This window comes from Dasypus novemcinctus, chromosome 25 (assembly GCF_030445035.2).
Source record: "Dasypus novemcinctus isolate mDasNov1 chromosome 25, mDasNov1.1.hap2, whole genome shotgun sequence".
Classification (NCBI taxonomy): Eukaryota; Metazoa; Chordata; class Mammalia; order Cingulata; family Dasypodidae; genus Dasypus; species Dasypus novemcinctus.
The window spans coordinates 5,364,764-5,379,914 of NC_080697.1; the positions used below are offsets into that span (position 1 = coordinate 5,364,764).

The 15,151-nt window shown below is 50.0% G+C and overlaps 1 protein-coding gene across 1 annotated transcript in view; it reads right to left on the reverse strand.

Annotated features, from left to right (window-relative positions):
- Window positions 1–698: 698 nt before the first annotated feature.
- The window catches only part of NBAS (NBAS subunit of NRZ tethering complex), a 347,044-nt gene continuing 332,591 nt past the window's right edge, over window positions 699–15,151 (reverse strand). Inside the window, exons 51-52 of the mRNA XM_058288021.1 lie at window positions 11,287–11,415; window positions 699–1,126 (exon numbers count right to left, since the gene is read on the reverse strand). Coding sequence (XP_058144004.1) covers window positions 851–1,126; window positions 11,287–11,415 — 405 coding nt within the window. The 3' untranslated portion in view covers window positions 699–850. The remainder of the gene's footprint in view (window positions 1,127–11,286; window positions 11,416–15,151) is intronic.

Below are 15,151 nucleotides of genomic sequence, written 5' to 3' on the forward strand. Positions count from 1 at the left end.
AGGCCAGTAGCCCGCCCCAAAGACGAGAGAAACATCTCCCCGTCAGGCTCCGCAGCTACAGCCATGGAACTGGACACGTGGTGAGGCCACAGCTGCTGCTGGACTGTGAGGCGGACGGGCGCTCTCGGAAACAGGCCGTCCCCGGGCGTGTGCATGGCGCAGTGGAGACGAGGCCGCCCCCCGGGCGCGTGCACGTTGTAGTGGAGACGAGGCCGCCCCACGGGCACGTGCACGGCGCAGGGAAGACGAGGCCGCCCCCCGGGCACGTGCACAGTATAACGGAGATGAGGCCGCCCCAGGCACATGGATAGTGGAGATGAGGCCGCCCCCGGGCACACGCACGGTGCAACGGAGATGAGGCTGCCCCAGGCACGTGGATGGTGCAGTGGAGACGAGGCCGCCCCCGGGCGTGTGCACGGCGCAGTGGAGACCAGGCCGCCCCAGGGGCACATGGACGGCGCAGTGGAGACCAGCCACCCCACCAGCCCAAGATGCTGCACGTCAAAGACCTCCAGAGACCCACCTGCAGTCCGAGGCTTTGCGGCAGCAATACCACTTACTAGAAAACCATTCCACACAACCAAGGATTAGCCACGATAAAATCACTTCATCTGTGTACGGTGGAAATTTTCTAACTCTCATCCTAAGGCGCACTATTAGAAAGTATGTTAAGCAGAAATAAGTTTAAGAAACGCAGGTTGCGCCTCACTTAGACTCGGCTTTATTTGCAATCTGTCGGCAGCACAGACAGCCAGGACAGGTGCACACTGCCCTGGAGCAGCGCTCGGCTCAGGGGCGCTCCTCGCAGGGAGCCAGGGAGGCTGGGCCCACGCGGACTCTGGGCGGGCGCTCACAGCCAGTGCCGCGCTGCGCTGAGGGCGGTGCCGAACGTGCCCAGGGCCCGGTGGGTGCCCCTGGCAGCCAGCAGCAGCGAGCCGGCTTCGGCGGCGTGGCCGGCCTCGTACAGGTGCCTGGCCAGCTGCTCGGCGTCCCAGCGCCCTTGCTGCGGGCTGGCCAGGAGGTGGTCGACGACGCGGGGGTAGAAGGCAGTGCGCGCACACTTCACCAGCAGACCCGCGTCCAGGACAAGGCAGAGCAGCTCCTGGTCACAATTTGAGTTGTCCACCTTCCAGAAACAAGAGGCAAAACATGAGAGAGGCACGGGCTAGACCCCACCCAGAGCCGTCACTCTGCTGGTGCGCTACGCCCGTGCGCCCTGGTCAGCGTCAAGCGCTTTGCAGGGTCTACCAGCGACCCCTCCCCAGGGCCCATGCAGACACGGGCCACTCTGGGGACACACAGGCCGCGCTGCCTTTTAACACAAGGCCCGTCCTCACACCGGAGCACCTCCCTGGGGAGAGCCGCGCTGACGAGCACTTGCTTTCGCTGTGCCCCCGTCGACCTGTGGAGTCAGCACTTCCGCCTCTGAGCTCACAGCCCGGGAAGGGGGCGAGCCCCGTGCCTCGCTCTGCAGCCATAGGGCGACAGCCAGCCTCCATCTGGGCAGCCTGGCCCCAGGGCGGGGCGCCCCACAACTGTACGCGGTGTTCCACGCGCACATTCGCCGTGGCCCAGGGTATTCAAGCCCAAATCTCTGCTGTATGGAGACCCCTTGTGAAAAAATTTCTTTTCAAACTAGGAAAACCTTTCCCCACACCCTTGAGAGAGTAGTATGTCTCTCAACCCCAAGGATATAAACAGGAAATCTGGCAGTGGGTATTTAAGTTGATCTGACTTCAGCTTCCACAAAGTTCAGTGCTAAACTGACCCTCTAAAAGGGGGTGCCATGGCACATTTGCCTTGTGGATTCTCTGCACTTTCTCTCTAATCTTATCTTTAGCTACGTATGTTCTCCTGTGGCCCTGGTACTGCACTTATATTTTTCTATTGTCTATTATTGTCCACATTATTTATCAATCAACACTAAACAGACATGAAACCTGAGCTGCTCCTGTACACGGGGTTGCCCTCTAACAGCTTCGTGACGGCGCTTCCAAATGCCACTGTGCACTGGAGGAGTGTCAGAAAGCACGTGGCACGTCCAAGGCCATCAATCCAGGGTTAGACCGCCCACATCATAAAAGTGTGAGCTATTCCCACGTGTGCTGTGGTGGGAGGGAAGGCTCCTGCCGATGAGAAAGTCAGCTGTGCCTCTGGCTGCAGGAATTAAAGCCCCGAGGCTACGAGAGGACAAGTTTCAGCCACCACTGGACAGCGTCCGTCCTTCTACCTCCCACGGGCCCTCGAGCGCCCAGCGCCAGCTCACTTGCCAAAGCCAGCTTCACAGGGCGCGGCCTCGCCTCCCTTGGCCAAGCTGATCACTGCGTCCTCCTAAGTCCCCAGGAAGCCGAGGCACGGCTTCTCACGCTGCGCCAGGGATTTCTGTATCTATCCCTGCCGGCCGGGGAGGCTGCTGGGGGCACGTGCTTCTGACCGTCCTCCCAGTTCAGCGCCTGCTTAACCAACACTGGCTGCGTGCTAAGTGGCTAAGGGAACGGACGCTCTTCAGCTCCGCCCCAGTCTTCACATGGAGCCCCTAACTGCAGGGCAGCGGAGGGCGGCGCTCCCGCACTGAGGGCCTCTCCTCGCCCGCGTTTCATGAGGACGTCTACACACAACTCACCCGTGACTCAGGCAGACCCCGGGTTGAACTCGGTTCAGCCGGGGGAGCGCTAGTGCAGAAGACGAACTCCTACTTACAGGGGCCAGAGCTCTGAGGGCCCCACTGGGGGGCCCGAGGCCCGCAGGTCTCCCCCCCGCCTGCCCCCTTCCCCTCCTGCTCCACAGCTTCCTAGCACCACTCTGACCCCACGGGGACCCCACCCTCCCCGTGAAAGCATCTTCCCTTTACTGAGCACCTCCACACGCCAGGCCCCTGCTAGGCATTTACCTCTTAAGGCAAGAGCCTCACTCATAGAAGAAGAAACTGAGGCTGTGTGTGGCCCCAGACCCGTGCCGCTGTCCCATGGAGCTCTCCTCCCAGAGCATGAGCTCCTCCCCAGCAGAGACCTGGGGGCCACGCCCAGCACCCGCAGGCCATGAGCACGGGGGAGGGTGTGCAGGCCGGCCCTGCCTCAGGTGGGCACACCCGGCCTGCTGTGCACGCTGCTACTCGGGCTCACCCTTGAACATACAGACCCCCCTGCCGAGCCCTCCAGGAGGGGAGAGGTACACCAGGACGCCACGGGCAAGCTGTGGGGCGACGCCAGACGGAGGCTCAGAGCCCCAGCACTGCCGGGTAAGTCCAGGGCGGGCCGGTGTGAGAGTGCCAAAGGCTCCCAGGAAGGGCGCGGGAGGGGCAGCGGCTGCCCCTCGGCGTCTCACCGCAGTGCAGTGGCACCTTTAGGACCAGTTTCTGGCTGGTGGTGCCCAGCCTTTCGGATCCCTGCCCCTGCCCTGGTGGGGGAAGGGGAGGGCGAGCGGGGCAGGCTGTCCACCCTCCCCAAGAGCTCCCTTCATTCTCGGGTTGAGAAGGCCTAGGGCTGACGTCCTGCAAACAGAAAACGCTGTTTCCTTTCAGCCCTGAGCCCTCTCCAAGGTTCCCTAGAAAAGGCAGAGTCAGAGGCTGCTGCCTGCTTTGAGCTCGTCTGTGCCAGGGAAAGGTCTGGGGGAAGTTTTGGTTTAGCTTCTCGTCACTGAGCACTGGGAAAAGGGAAAAGGAGACTGGGCTTCCTTCCTTTCTTTGACGTCCTCGCTGGCTCTGGTTCTCTTAAGAGGAGCAGGATGGTCAGAGCAGACTTGGTCACTGTCATGTGCAAGGAAAACACAGCACAGACAACACCCTGTGCGTGTCTGGGACACTGAGGACGAAGAGCACCGCGTGAGGGACGGCCTCTGAGCTGGAGCTAGCGGGTGCCTTCTAGAGGCGGCCCCAAGGGTCGGAGAGGCGCCAGGGCCCTCGCCCTCCCAGGGAGCCATGGCCAGAAACCTGCGCTCCCTGGCACCTGCCCGTCCCCTCCGTGCAGCTACACCAGGTGTCCCGGGGCAGCCGCAGGCACGCTGGCGTCGCACCCATCCTTGAGGTGCTAAGTGACTCTGTTAAGCCTCGTCTCCCTTGTTTTGTCTAAAGCTTTAACTTCCAGCACTAGAAATCTGCTCCTGCCTGCTACAGAAGGGTGGTACTCTCTTACCACACACTGACTCATCAAGTCTCCTTTTTCTTTTTGGTGGGAAAAAAGAAGAAAACAAGAAAACAAAGTAGAAAGAGGTTGAACATAAGAAAAAAGTCCATCACATCCAGGTCACCACAAGGGAATTCTTTGAACCCACGACCTCAGCCACTGAGCCACAGCCGCTCCCCAGTGGGGAAGGCTTTTTCCCATCTGTTTGTTTGCTTTTGGGAGGTACCAGGGATGGAACCTGGGAGAATTCTTCCAGCCTCCATTCCACTCCAATAATTGTCCATGTGTGTAGATACACACTTTGTTCCTTCTTTAAATTATTTCCTTAGGAAAATTACCAGGAGTGTTCTATTACTTGGCCAGGGCGTCTGCAATTGTTTGGCTTTGGAGATGAATGCAAGTAGGGCCACAGAACGACCTCACACTGCCCCAGCTTCCAGTGGTGGCATGGGCGTAAGAGCGCACCAGTTTCACCATAAACATTTCAGACTTGGGTGTTACCGTTTTAAAAAGAAAACTGTTTGCTACTTTAGGAGAGAGATAATGGTACCACAAGGCTGTTTTTTCTTGAATTTATTTGTTTATTTGTAAGGATGACTATTTTTCCATATTTCTTAACATTTTTATTCCTTCTCTTGGAAAGGATCAAATCCTCTGCTCACTTACTGAGTTGAGGCATCTTTCACATGTGACTGAGTTCTTTGTACAACTTAAATATTAATCCTTACTTCAGTTATAATGAGAGTCTAATCTGCTGTTTGCAATTCTCTTTGGGTTATTTTTATTGTTGTTTTATGTTCTATATCATCAAACCCATGGATCTGCTCCTTTACAATTTGTTCTATTGCTTTAAAGCTTAGAAGTTATAATTCTTCTAAGGATCTCACACATATTCTGACTTTTAGAAAACCTCTCCCCTCCGTCGGGGATGCACTTGGCGGGTGCTCTGTGGAAAGCCACTGTCCCTGATGCTGGGTTGGCTCGTGTTCTAGGGGTTTGAGAAAGAAAATAGATTCTGTCATCTTTGGACGCAGTCTGGAGGTCTGAAACAAACACGAGACAAGCCCAGGAGGATTAGCTGGTTTAATTCCCTCGATGGAACACCCGAGTCAGACCCAGGGCTGGGGGTGCTGGGGAAGGGGCGGGCGGCCTCCGGCCCCGATTCCTGGCCTGGCTAAGGGGCCTCTGTGCGGGCTGGAGCTGGTCGGGCCTCCTCGGGGCTGAGCGCCCGCCCGAGCCGAGGTCAGCACCGGCAGCAGTTACTGCATCAGCAAACAGCAGTACAGGGTGTTCTGGGAGGGACACGCCGCGTCACAGGAGGAGCCAGCCGTCACTGCCAGCGCCCACTCTGCTGCTGGAGGTGGTTTTTGTTCAGCGATTAATTTTTAGAATAAATGAAACTCTGCAGATCTTGGGCAAGAAATCTATTAAAGCACAAAGCACTACTGCCTTCCAAGCCGTTAAAATGTTATCTGCTTAATTCCTGTTTCAACAATAGGCAATGAACCTTCTCTGAATTAAAATCTTGGGTTTTATGGATCTATACTAAGCTAAGAATAATTACATTAATGAGGGAAGATGAAATTCCAGTAGTATAATGTGTTCATGGCCTCGTTTGAACTTCTTTAAAGATTAGTTATTATTTCACTGTTTAGAGAAGATATTTGTCTTGTTTTTACATATACTATTACCAATAGGCATTACTAAAAATACCAATACAAGCACTGAAAAATAAAAATGACAACACAGTTGTATACTTGGAATAATAAAATGTTTCTGTAGCCTGTATTTATTTGACTGTTATTCAGATTCCATTTTCCCAGTGTGCTGTCAGTCTTACTCTGGCGTGGGATTTAATAACACACCTCTTCTGAACTAAAAATAGGACAAATTGCCTGACTAACGATCTAACAATGGGAGAAAAATCTTGAAAGTCCGAGTTGGTCACCTCATTACCATACCAAAGACTCCATTTTGGGGCCAAGTCTGCCAGGGCCCTTCCCGCCTTATTTAACTCCTTGTGCTTCCACTTCACCGCCAGTCTCTCCAGGGGGTACGTCTTTCAAACACAGAGATGATGTTTTATTGCATCTTTTTTATTTTCTCTCCCCTTCCCCCCCTCAGTTGTCTGTTCTGTGTCCATTTGCTGCGTGTTCTTCTTTGTCCGCTTCTGTTGTTGTCAGCGGCACGGGAATCTGTGTTTCTTTTTGTTGCGTCATCTTACTGTGTCACCTCACCATGTGTGCGGCACCATTCCTGGGCAAGCTGTGCTTTTTTTGCACAGAGTGGCTCTCCTTACAGGGTGCACCCCTTGCGCGTGGGGCTCCCCTCCGTGGGGGACACCCCTGCGTGGCAGGGCACTCCTTGCACGCATCAGCACTGTGCATGGGCCAGCTCATCACACGGGTCAGGAGACCGGGGATTTGAACCGCAGACCTCCCATATGGTAGGAGGAAGCCCTAACCATTGGGCCAAGTCCACTTCCTCATTGCATCTTTACAAGTATCTCACTCCCACACACAGTGCCAGGCTGTGCACAACAGGGCAGTTTAGAAATCAAGCAGGAGAAGCTGCAGGGAGTGAGCTGCCCATCACTGCAGGTGTCCCAGCTGAGAAGACTGCTGTCCTTCATCAAGAGGGGAGGCATGAGGATGGGTGAAACTTACATACCTCAGCACATCCAGGTTAAAGTGATATTTAGAAATGAGGAGATGTCCTCAAAATTCTGACACAAAAGACCATGTACCAGAAGAGCAGAAGAACGATGCTGTGCAGTATGTTTTGCACCAAATGGAACGTGGGAAAGCAATGCCCCGGCTCTCTGCACCACCGGTCACCTACGCTGCCACGCTGGATGCAGGTAGAAGGAGCACAGCCGACAGCACGGCTGACGCCGAGGAGTGCGCCAGTGCCCAGCTGGCCTCCGTGCCCCCGGCTCGCCGAGGCGGAAGGAAGGGGCAGGCCTGAGGTGGACGCGGGGGTGGCAACACCGAGGAACACTCCAGAGTGGGCAGACTCCCATGGGGACCGGCTGGAAATGTGGAGACAGAAGGGGCTTCGTAGAATACGTTGTCAAGGCACGCGCTCCAGCGACCCGGACACCCGTGAGTGTAAACAGCGCGGGGAGGTCCAGCGCCTTCAGGGCACGACTGGAGGGGACGGGGGTCACATCTGCTCTACAGCAAAGGACTGCAGTGTGGGGCTCTGGGGGCGGAGCTTAGGAAAAGGGGCACGGGCTGCATCAGGGAGGTGGGCTCGGGTGAGGCGCTCTACCTAAGGCAGCTCGGGTGCCTCTGCACCCCGTGCCCAGCCGGGGCTGCGAGCCTGAGGGGCTCCAAAGGGAACCCTGGGCCGAGCGGCTGCGGGCCCGGCGCTCGGGCCAATACGGCACGGGTCAAGCCGCTGGCATCAGTGTGGCCTTCTCTGTAAAGCCGACTCTTCTCCAATTTCCTAGAGGCCTTCCTGATTCCTTTAGAAGGGTCTGTGTGGCAGAGTACAGACTCTGAAGTTAGAGCTGGGTTTAAATTCAGCTCTGACTGCTTACTAGCCATAGGACCTCTGACTCAGTGCTTCCATCTCTGAAACCAGAGATTTTTTTAAATTCTCTATTTCATTTATCTCCATTATGGACCTTCTTTCTAAATGTTACTGAATGTTACTTTCTAAATGCATTACTGAAAAGGTTGTATTAAAGTCTCCTACCCTAACTTTTTCTTTTTCTTTTTTTTTAAATAAAAGTTTAAGTAAATGAGGCCTGCTCATATTTATTGCTCAGAGAATTCACCAGAATCCCAAAATTGGAAGACATTGTGAGGTCAGCTAGGTTTTGAGACAGGTTCCACAACACAGTAGCACTTTGCTTTCTCCTAACTTCTAATGCCATAGATGAGCGCCACCACATCCTGTTCTTCATGTATATGCGAAAGGAACTGTATGGCCAGCACTCTTCTTTATTGAGATATAATTCACAGACCATAAAATCAGTTCCTTAAGTGCACAAGTAATGACTTTCAGTATCTTCACAGAGCTGTGTGACCATCACTAGGTTGAGAACATTTTCCTTCCTCCCACCAGGAGCCCCTCACCCACTAGCCACCACTCCACCTTCTCCCCCATCTCAGGCCCTGGGCGACCACTAATTTATTTCTTATCTCTATAGACATATTTATTCTGGACATTTCATTTAATAGAATCATACAAAGCGTGGTCTTTTGTGGCTGGTTTCTTTCACTTAGTATAATGCCTTCAAGATTCATCCATGTTGCAGCAGGAATCAGGAGTTCTTCATTCCTTTGTATTGCCGCATACTACTCCACTGCATGACTATCCACGTTTTATTTACCCACTCATCAGTTGACGGGTTGGGTTGTTTTCACTTTTTGGCTCTTATAAAAAATACTATTGTGAACATTTATGTATGTTTTTTGGCATGGATTTAGGATTTTATTTTTCTTGGATATACTCCTAGGAGTAGAATTACTAGGTTATACGGTAACTGTGTTTAACAATTTGAGAAACTGCCAAACTGTTATCCAAAGTGGCTATACCATTCTACATCTCCACCAGAAATGAAAGAAGTTTCCAATTTTTCAACATCCTCGCCAACACTGGCTATTGTCTGTCATTTTGATGACAGCCGTCCTAGTGGGTTGAAGTGATATTACAATATGATTTCAATTTGCATTTTACTATTAACTAATGATGTTGAGTCTCTTTTATGTATTTATTGGCCATTTCTAAATCTTCTTTGGAGAAAAGGCTTTGCAGATACATTTCCTATTTTTAAAATGGGATACTTGTTTTCTTTACATAATCTGGATACAAGTCTCTTATTAGAAAATGATTTTCCAAAACTTTTTTCCCAATCTTTGTCTTTTCACTTTCTTGATGGTATTGTTTATAGCACAAAGTTTGTTAATTTTGATGAAGTCCATTTGCCTCTTCTTTTTCTTCTGTCATTTTGTGCCTTTGGTATCATATCTAAGAAACTATTGTCTAGTTCAAGTTCATGAAGACTTCTGTAGTTTTCTTCTCAGAGTTTTATAATTTTAGGGCTTACAGATAGGCAAGTCCATGATCCATTTCGAATTACATTCTGTATAATGTGAGGTAAGGGTGTAACTTCATTGTTTTGCATGTTATCCCAGCACTGTTTATTGAAGTTATGAACTGGCTTCTTTCTCTCAATATCACCTTTGTGAAAGCCATCCAACTTGCTATGTCTAACAGTAGGTCATTCATTTCCATTACTTCACAGTATTCTATAGTATTTCTACCATTTTACAGGGATATAAGACACTTTTAAAAATTCGACTATTGATTGGCATTTTCATCATTTCTGGTTTTGGCAATTACAAACAGTGTTTCTGTGAGCATTCCAGAGTATGTCTTCTGGTGGACATACACCTACAGTCTTTCCTGGTGGCTCAATATGTAGGTATAGAATACCAGGACACAGAGTAGATACTGCCAGTGAGTTTTCCCAAGTGGTTGTACCAATTAACAGCCTTACCAGCAGTGTATGAGTTTTCCAACTGCTGGGAAACTTCTGAAGATAAAACAGGAAGTTTAGGATCATAGAAGTTTGAAATGTAGAAAATGCAAATAAATACAATGTAGAAATGGTGGATTTGATGAGAATGAATAAGTCCAGTAAAGTATGATGCTGGAATGACAGTCTTTCAAATAGAGAACACAAAATACCAACTGCCTGAATTTATCTGAATAAACTGTCTACCTAATAACAAATAAAAAATTTATTTATGAAAGGGCAAGTCCCAGCAATTCCACTTCTAGGTATATACCCAAGAAAAATAAAACCACATGTCCACACAAATATTTATACATAAATGTTTATAGCTGCAAAACCAAAAAAGTGGAAACAAACCAAATGCCTATCAACAGATGAATGGATAGACTGGTATATTCATGCAATGGAATATTAATGGAATTAAAAAGAAATGAAGTACTAATGCATGCTATAACATGGGTGAACCTTGAAAACATCTGCTAAGTGAAAGAAGTCATTCACAAAAGACCACATTTCTTATGATTCCATTTACACTAAATGTCCAGAAAAGGTGAATCCTTACAAACATAAAGGAGATTAGTGGCTGCTAGGGCCTGGAGGCTTGTGGATCTGCATCTTTTTAAATAGGAGTATGCTAGAATTAGGATTTTTTTTTCCACTTCTGTATTTTCATCTCTGGAATTTTACAACACGATGCCTTTCCATCAACCTCATCACACCATCTCATGTGGCAAGTGCTGCCACTCCAGGATTTATTCTTCACTTTCTGGTTTATAGAGACACCCTGCTATAGTTTTATAAAATACACACACATTTGCACACAAAATATCAACTTCTACAAGTCTGTGTGTGTACAGCACACAGGAAGTGCAGCCAACTGCCAGCCGCCCCTCACAGGTAAAATGTAGATAATTAGATCTACTTTCCAGATTTTTCATGAGAATTAGTGTTAATGAATATAATGTACAACAACTGCACAAATAATTCAAATCAAAGATCTCGCTAAAGAAGGATTTCAGTAAGGATCATATAAAGTGAATTTACTAAAACACAACCCTTGAGCTAAGTCTAAAGTGTAAAATTTCTTCATTAATCACGATAACAAGGCAACTAGCCTTGAAAGAAACCTTGAGCCTTAACTTCAGTGTACCATTCCTCAAGTGAAGGAGCTGCTTTCAACGTGGTTTAATTTGCCCAAGGAAATCAGAGCCGAGGGTTAAGTAAGCACCTGCAGCCACTTTTTCACCTTTGACTGAGAGCTCACTAAACAAGTCCATGGAGGGCAGGAGGGCCACCTGATGCCAGGTGCTCTCTAGACCCGAGTCTCCGATGGCCAGAGGACTAGTCTGCTTAAGAGACTGGCTGGAGTGTCTGACTATGACATTTTCTTCAAGGGTGACCAATATTCTGCTTCTCTAGAGAAACTGTGTTGTTATTTAATTTTGTAACTTAGGGCCTAAACAAAGAGTCTGGCTCATGGGAGGAGCTTAGTCAAATGTTTGCAAATTAAATGCCTGCTTAGACACAATAGGAAGGGCTACCGAAGGGCTGCCGTGATCAAAGAAACCCGTAGATTAATTAGTGGATAGTGGTTACACTTTATGAGAATGAGAATGCTAATTCAGCTGCACGTACCTGGGCCACTGCTGCCATCTGCTCCAGGCCCAGGGCGCGAAGATCCTCGTCCTGGCTCTCCAGGAGAAGCTTCAGGGACGGGAGCAGGAGACCCTGGCGGTGCAGCACCGAGCAGAGCTCCTTCACACACTGCAACGAGACGGGAGGTCACCGGGGAACGCGAGGAGGCACAGCCGACTGCCAGCCGCCCCTCACAGGTGAAATGTAGGTAATTAGATCTACTTTCCAGGTTTTTCATGAGAATTAGTGTTAATGAATATAACGTACAACCCTTGGCATATAGTAGATGCTTAATAAACATGAAAAACTCTTGTTAATATTATTAACAATATCCAGGTTGTTACTGTTGCAAGAAAGGAAACCAGTAAATCAAACATTTAGAAGCCTGTGTATAATCCTAATGTCAAGGTAAACTGAATGCGTGATATACTAAAGGTATTCCATCTTCTTGAAAAATATCTGTGGTCCAGAAAAATGGAAATGTGCTTGGATCTCCATCCGCACATTTGGATTTTATTCTCAGCCCTTTATTATACTGGGTGAACCTGCCACCAGAGAGCAGCTTTTAATATAAAGTAACAAATGATATTTCTTCACAACGGAAGTATGAAAGACTAAAAGCTACATCTGCAAACTGTTCCTTCCCACTGACCTGCAGGCCCTCGGTGCCCTGACATTGCTGTGACATGAAGAATGGAGCACCTTCCATTCCAGGGACCGGACAAGGACGCGCAGCCTCACCACATTCAAGCAGGGCTCCTTCGGGGAGCAGGAAGCATCACTGCCCTCCACGGGCCTGGTATTTCTCTTGTGCTACTCAACAGCAGCATAATGGAGAAGCAAAACTCAACGCTATAGTGTTTTCCTAATTCCTTTACCATAAGGAGAAATAAAATAAGGATGACACAAAGAAGCTCCCATTGAAAGTAGAGATAAATGCTCTTTGGGATCCCACCCAATGACGTTTCTTTTGGCTCTCTCCCAACACATCTCTGCAGGAAATCAGCAAGGCCTTCAACCTCAGGTTGGGAGGAGTGCTGCTCAAACGCGGGACAGAGATCAGCATCAGCAGGGAACAGGCGTGCAAAATACATAATTTAAGCACCATGTATTCTAATTCAGGAAAGTACTACATGTGCTTAAAGCACAGAGGAGGCTCATCAAGCATCCTGGCCAATAGAAAAGTGCATTTTTAATCCAGGATGCCAAAATCTGCAGAAAGCACTTGGAGGATGAAATATAGCCCTTCCACCCACGGGACTCTGCCCCCTTCGCTCCCCGGGCACGTGGCGGCGTGCTCCACCGGCACACTCCTCAGCGCGGTGCTGCCCAGGAGACTGGTCTGGCGTGACGGGACTGTTCTCTATCTGTGCAGACCAGGATGCTGACCACTGGCCACACGTGGCCACTCAGCACTCGAGATGCAAAGCAACTGAGAAAATGCGTTTTTTAACTCCTTTTAACAGCCACACGTAGACGAGGTCACCATGTTGGAGGTGGAGCCATGGAGCATCGGGCACTCTCACACCTCGAAGCTGACCTCTGCTGCTGGGCACAGGAAAACCCCGCCAAGGTGGACGGCTGCGCACGCGGTGTGGACATGGTCTTGGTCTTGGTCTGCCTTCGGGTGGCTGTGGCCCTGTTGGAAATAAGACCTCTTCAAGGAGTACCTCCAGGTAGCGTGGCCCGCTGCTCAGCAGGGGCTTTACCCCGGTGCCCGGAGCCCTTTAAAGGAGAGTGAAAGTCAGGTAGGAGGAGAGGCCGCAGGGAGCAGCCAGAAGCCAGCGGTCAGAGGTCCTGGAGGAAAAAGGAGAAGCCTCTGCCACGTGCACTGCTGAAGACTGCCAGGCAGCCTGAGGACGGCGGCCCCAGGAGAAAGCCAGCCTTCCAGCCTCTGGAGCTGTGCGCCAATGAACGCCACTGCTAAGCCAAGCCGGTGCGTGGTGTTTACTTTAGCAGCTGGGACACTGAACATCCACCTTTTCCGCAGAGGCTTCTGCTTGTCCTAGGTAGGTTTCGGCACTCTATATTCCAATTCTGTAGATCTTTTCTTAACAGTATCTGTCAACTTGTATGTGTCTACTTATTCATTTGTCTATTCGCCTCACTTGAAGACAAGAATATCTGTCCTTCTCTGTATTCCCAGCTGGCTTGGTACATACTGTTTGAGTTTGCTAGGCTGCCGAAATGCAATATACCAGAAATGGGTTGCTTTTACAATGCAGATTTATTAACCTGCAACCTTACAGCTCTAAGGCTGTGGACGTGGCCAAATCGAGGCCTCATCGGGCGAGGCTCTCTCCTCACCAGCTGTCTGCCTGTGATCCCGGCCTCCTGCACGTGCCCAGGCACATGGCGGCATCCTCTGGTCGCTCCCTCCTCGTCAGGTTTCCTTGATTTCCTCCTTCCTCCTCTGAAATTCACTCTCTTCTAAAGGACTGCAGTAAGAGGATTAAGACCCACCTGGGCCACGCCGTCACTGAGGTAGCCTCGCCAGAAGGCCCGTGGCTGAGACCATCTAATCAAGAGGCCCACCCACAGGAAGGGGTCAACTGCAGGAGCAGGACCTTCTGGGTCCATCAGCTTCAAACCATCAAGTACTACACCCGCTGCATACAATAACCACTCAAATGCCTGTTGAGTCACTAGCAGTGAAACTCCCCAACAGATATTACTCAATAAGTAAACCTTAATTAGTTAACATGGAAATATTTAGACATGCACTCTCAACTTTTGCACTTGCTTATCCAATAAATTATCAGTAACTGGCAAACAATTATTCTTCAGTAATTTACGATATTTAGACTAAGCACACCACTTGGCTGGCTTTGCCTAATGAAAGAGTGCACCTCTCTACTGCTCTGAACAAGAATAAAGTATCGAGGGCACATGGCCAGGCCAAGGCACCCAGAGTGGAGGACCTCGCTCTGGGGGAGGTACAGTGTGCCTTTATCTCTTAGCCAGGGGTTACTGGCTAAAGACTTACTCTGCATTTAAATACTAAATTCTATCTAACTTTGGAGGTTTTTTCCCCTACTTTGCAGGAAGAAAGTTTATCAGGACAGTATCTAGCACCCAAATGAGAGCCAGGGTCTGTGGCAGGAGCATGGGACACAAGGTGTGCAGGGTTGCAGGGTGACCTGCTGATGCCATACTCCGCAGGCCTGGACACTGGGCAGCACCAGGGGCTCCCGGCTCCGAGCTCCGGGTCAGCTGGGACCTTGGCCACCAGGCTCCACGCTGGTGATCGGGCACTGCACCTGGGACAGGTGGGAGCTGCAGCCTCCATCGGCAAGTCTTCCAAGTGTCTCAGGCTCCACTGGGCCTGCAGCTCCGTCCACAAGGCCCTGGCGTGTGCTTCGGCTCAGCGACTGCTGCCTGGTGGGACTGTGGCTGCTCTGGCTGGACACGGCCAGCTCATTCTACTCTGCTCTAATATGCACTGTCTCATTCAGAGTTCTCAAATCTATTAAGGTACATGCTTTCATTATCCCCACTGATCCGATGAGGAAAGTAGAGTGTAGAAAGGTTAAACAACTTGAATGTCATCTGATTCTAAAAATGTGGCTCTTGACATTATCGAAAGTGTCTTAACTGTAAGAAAAAAACATCACATTGAAATTTAGAAGCTGGGAGTGTGGCTGACAACTCTCATTAGCTGGGCGACTTGCTCCCACACAGCAGCCCCCAGCAGCCGTGACTCAAATTCACGACGCGCCTCAGCAAAATCCCAGACCTTCAGGGTCAGTCACAAATAGCTGAAACTTGGAATTTTAAAAATCTGTAAATGCCAGGAATCTGTTTAATGCCAATTTATTATTCTACATATACCCCACTCCTGAAGATGCTTCATATGTTGCCATGG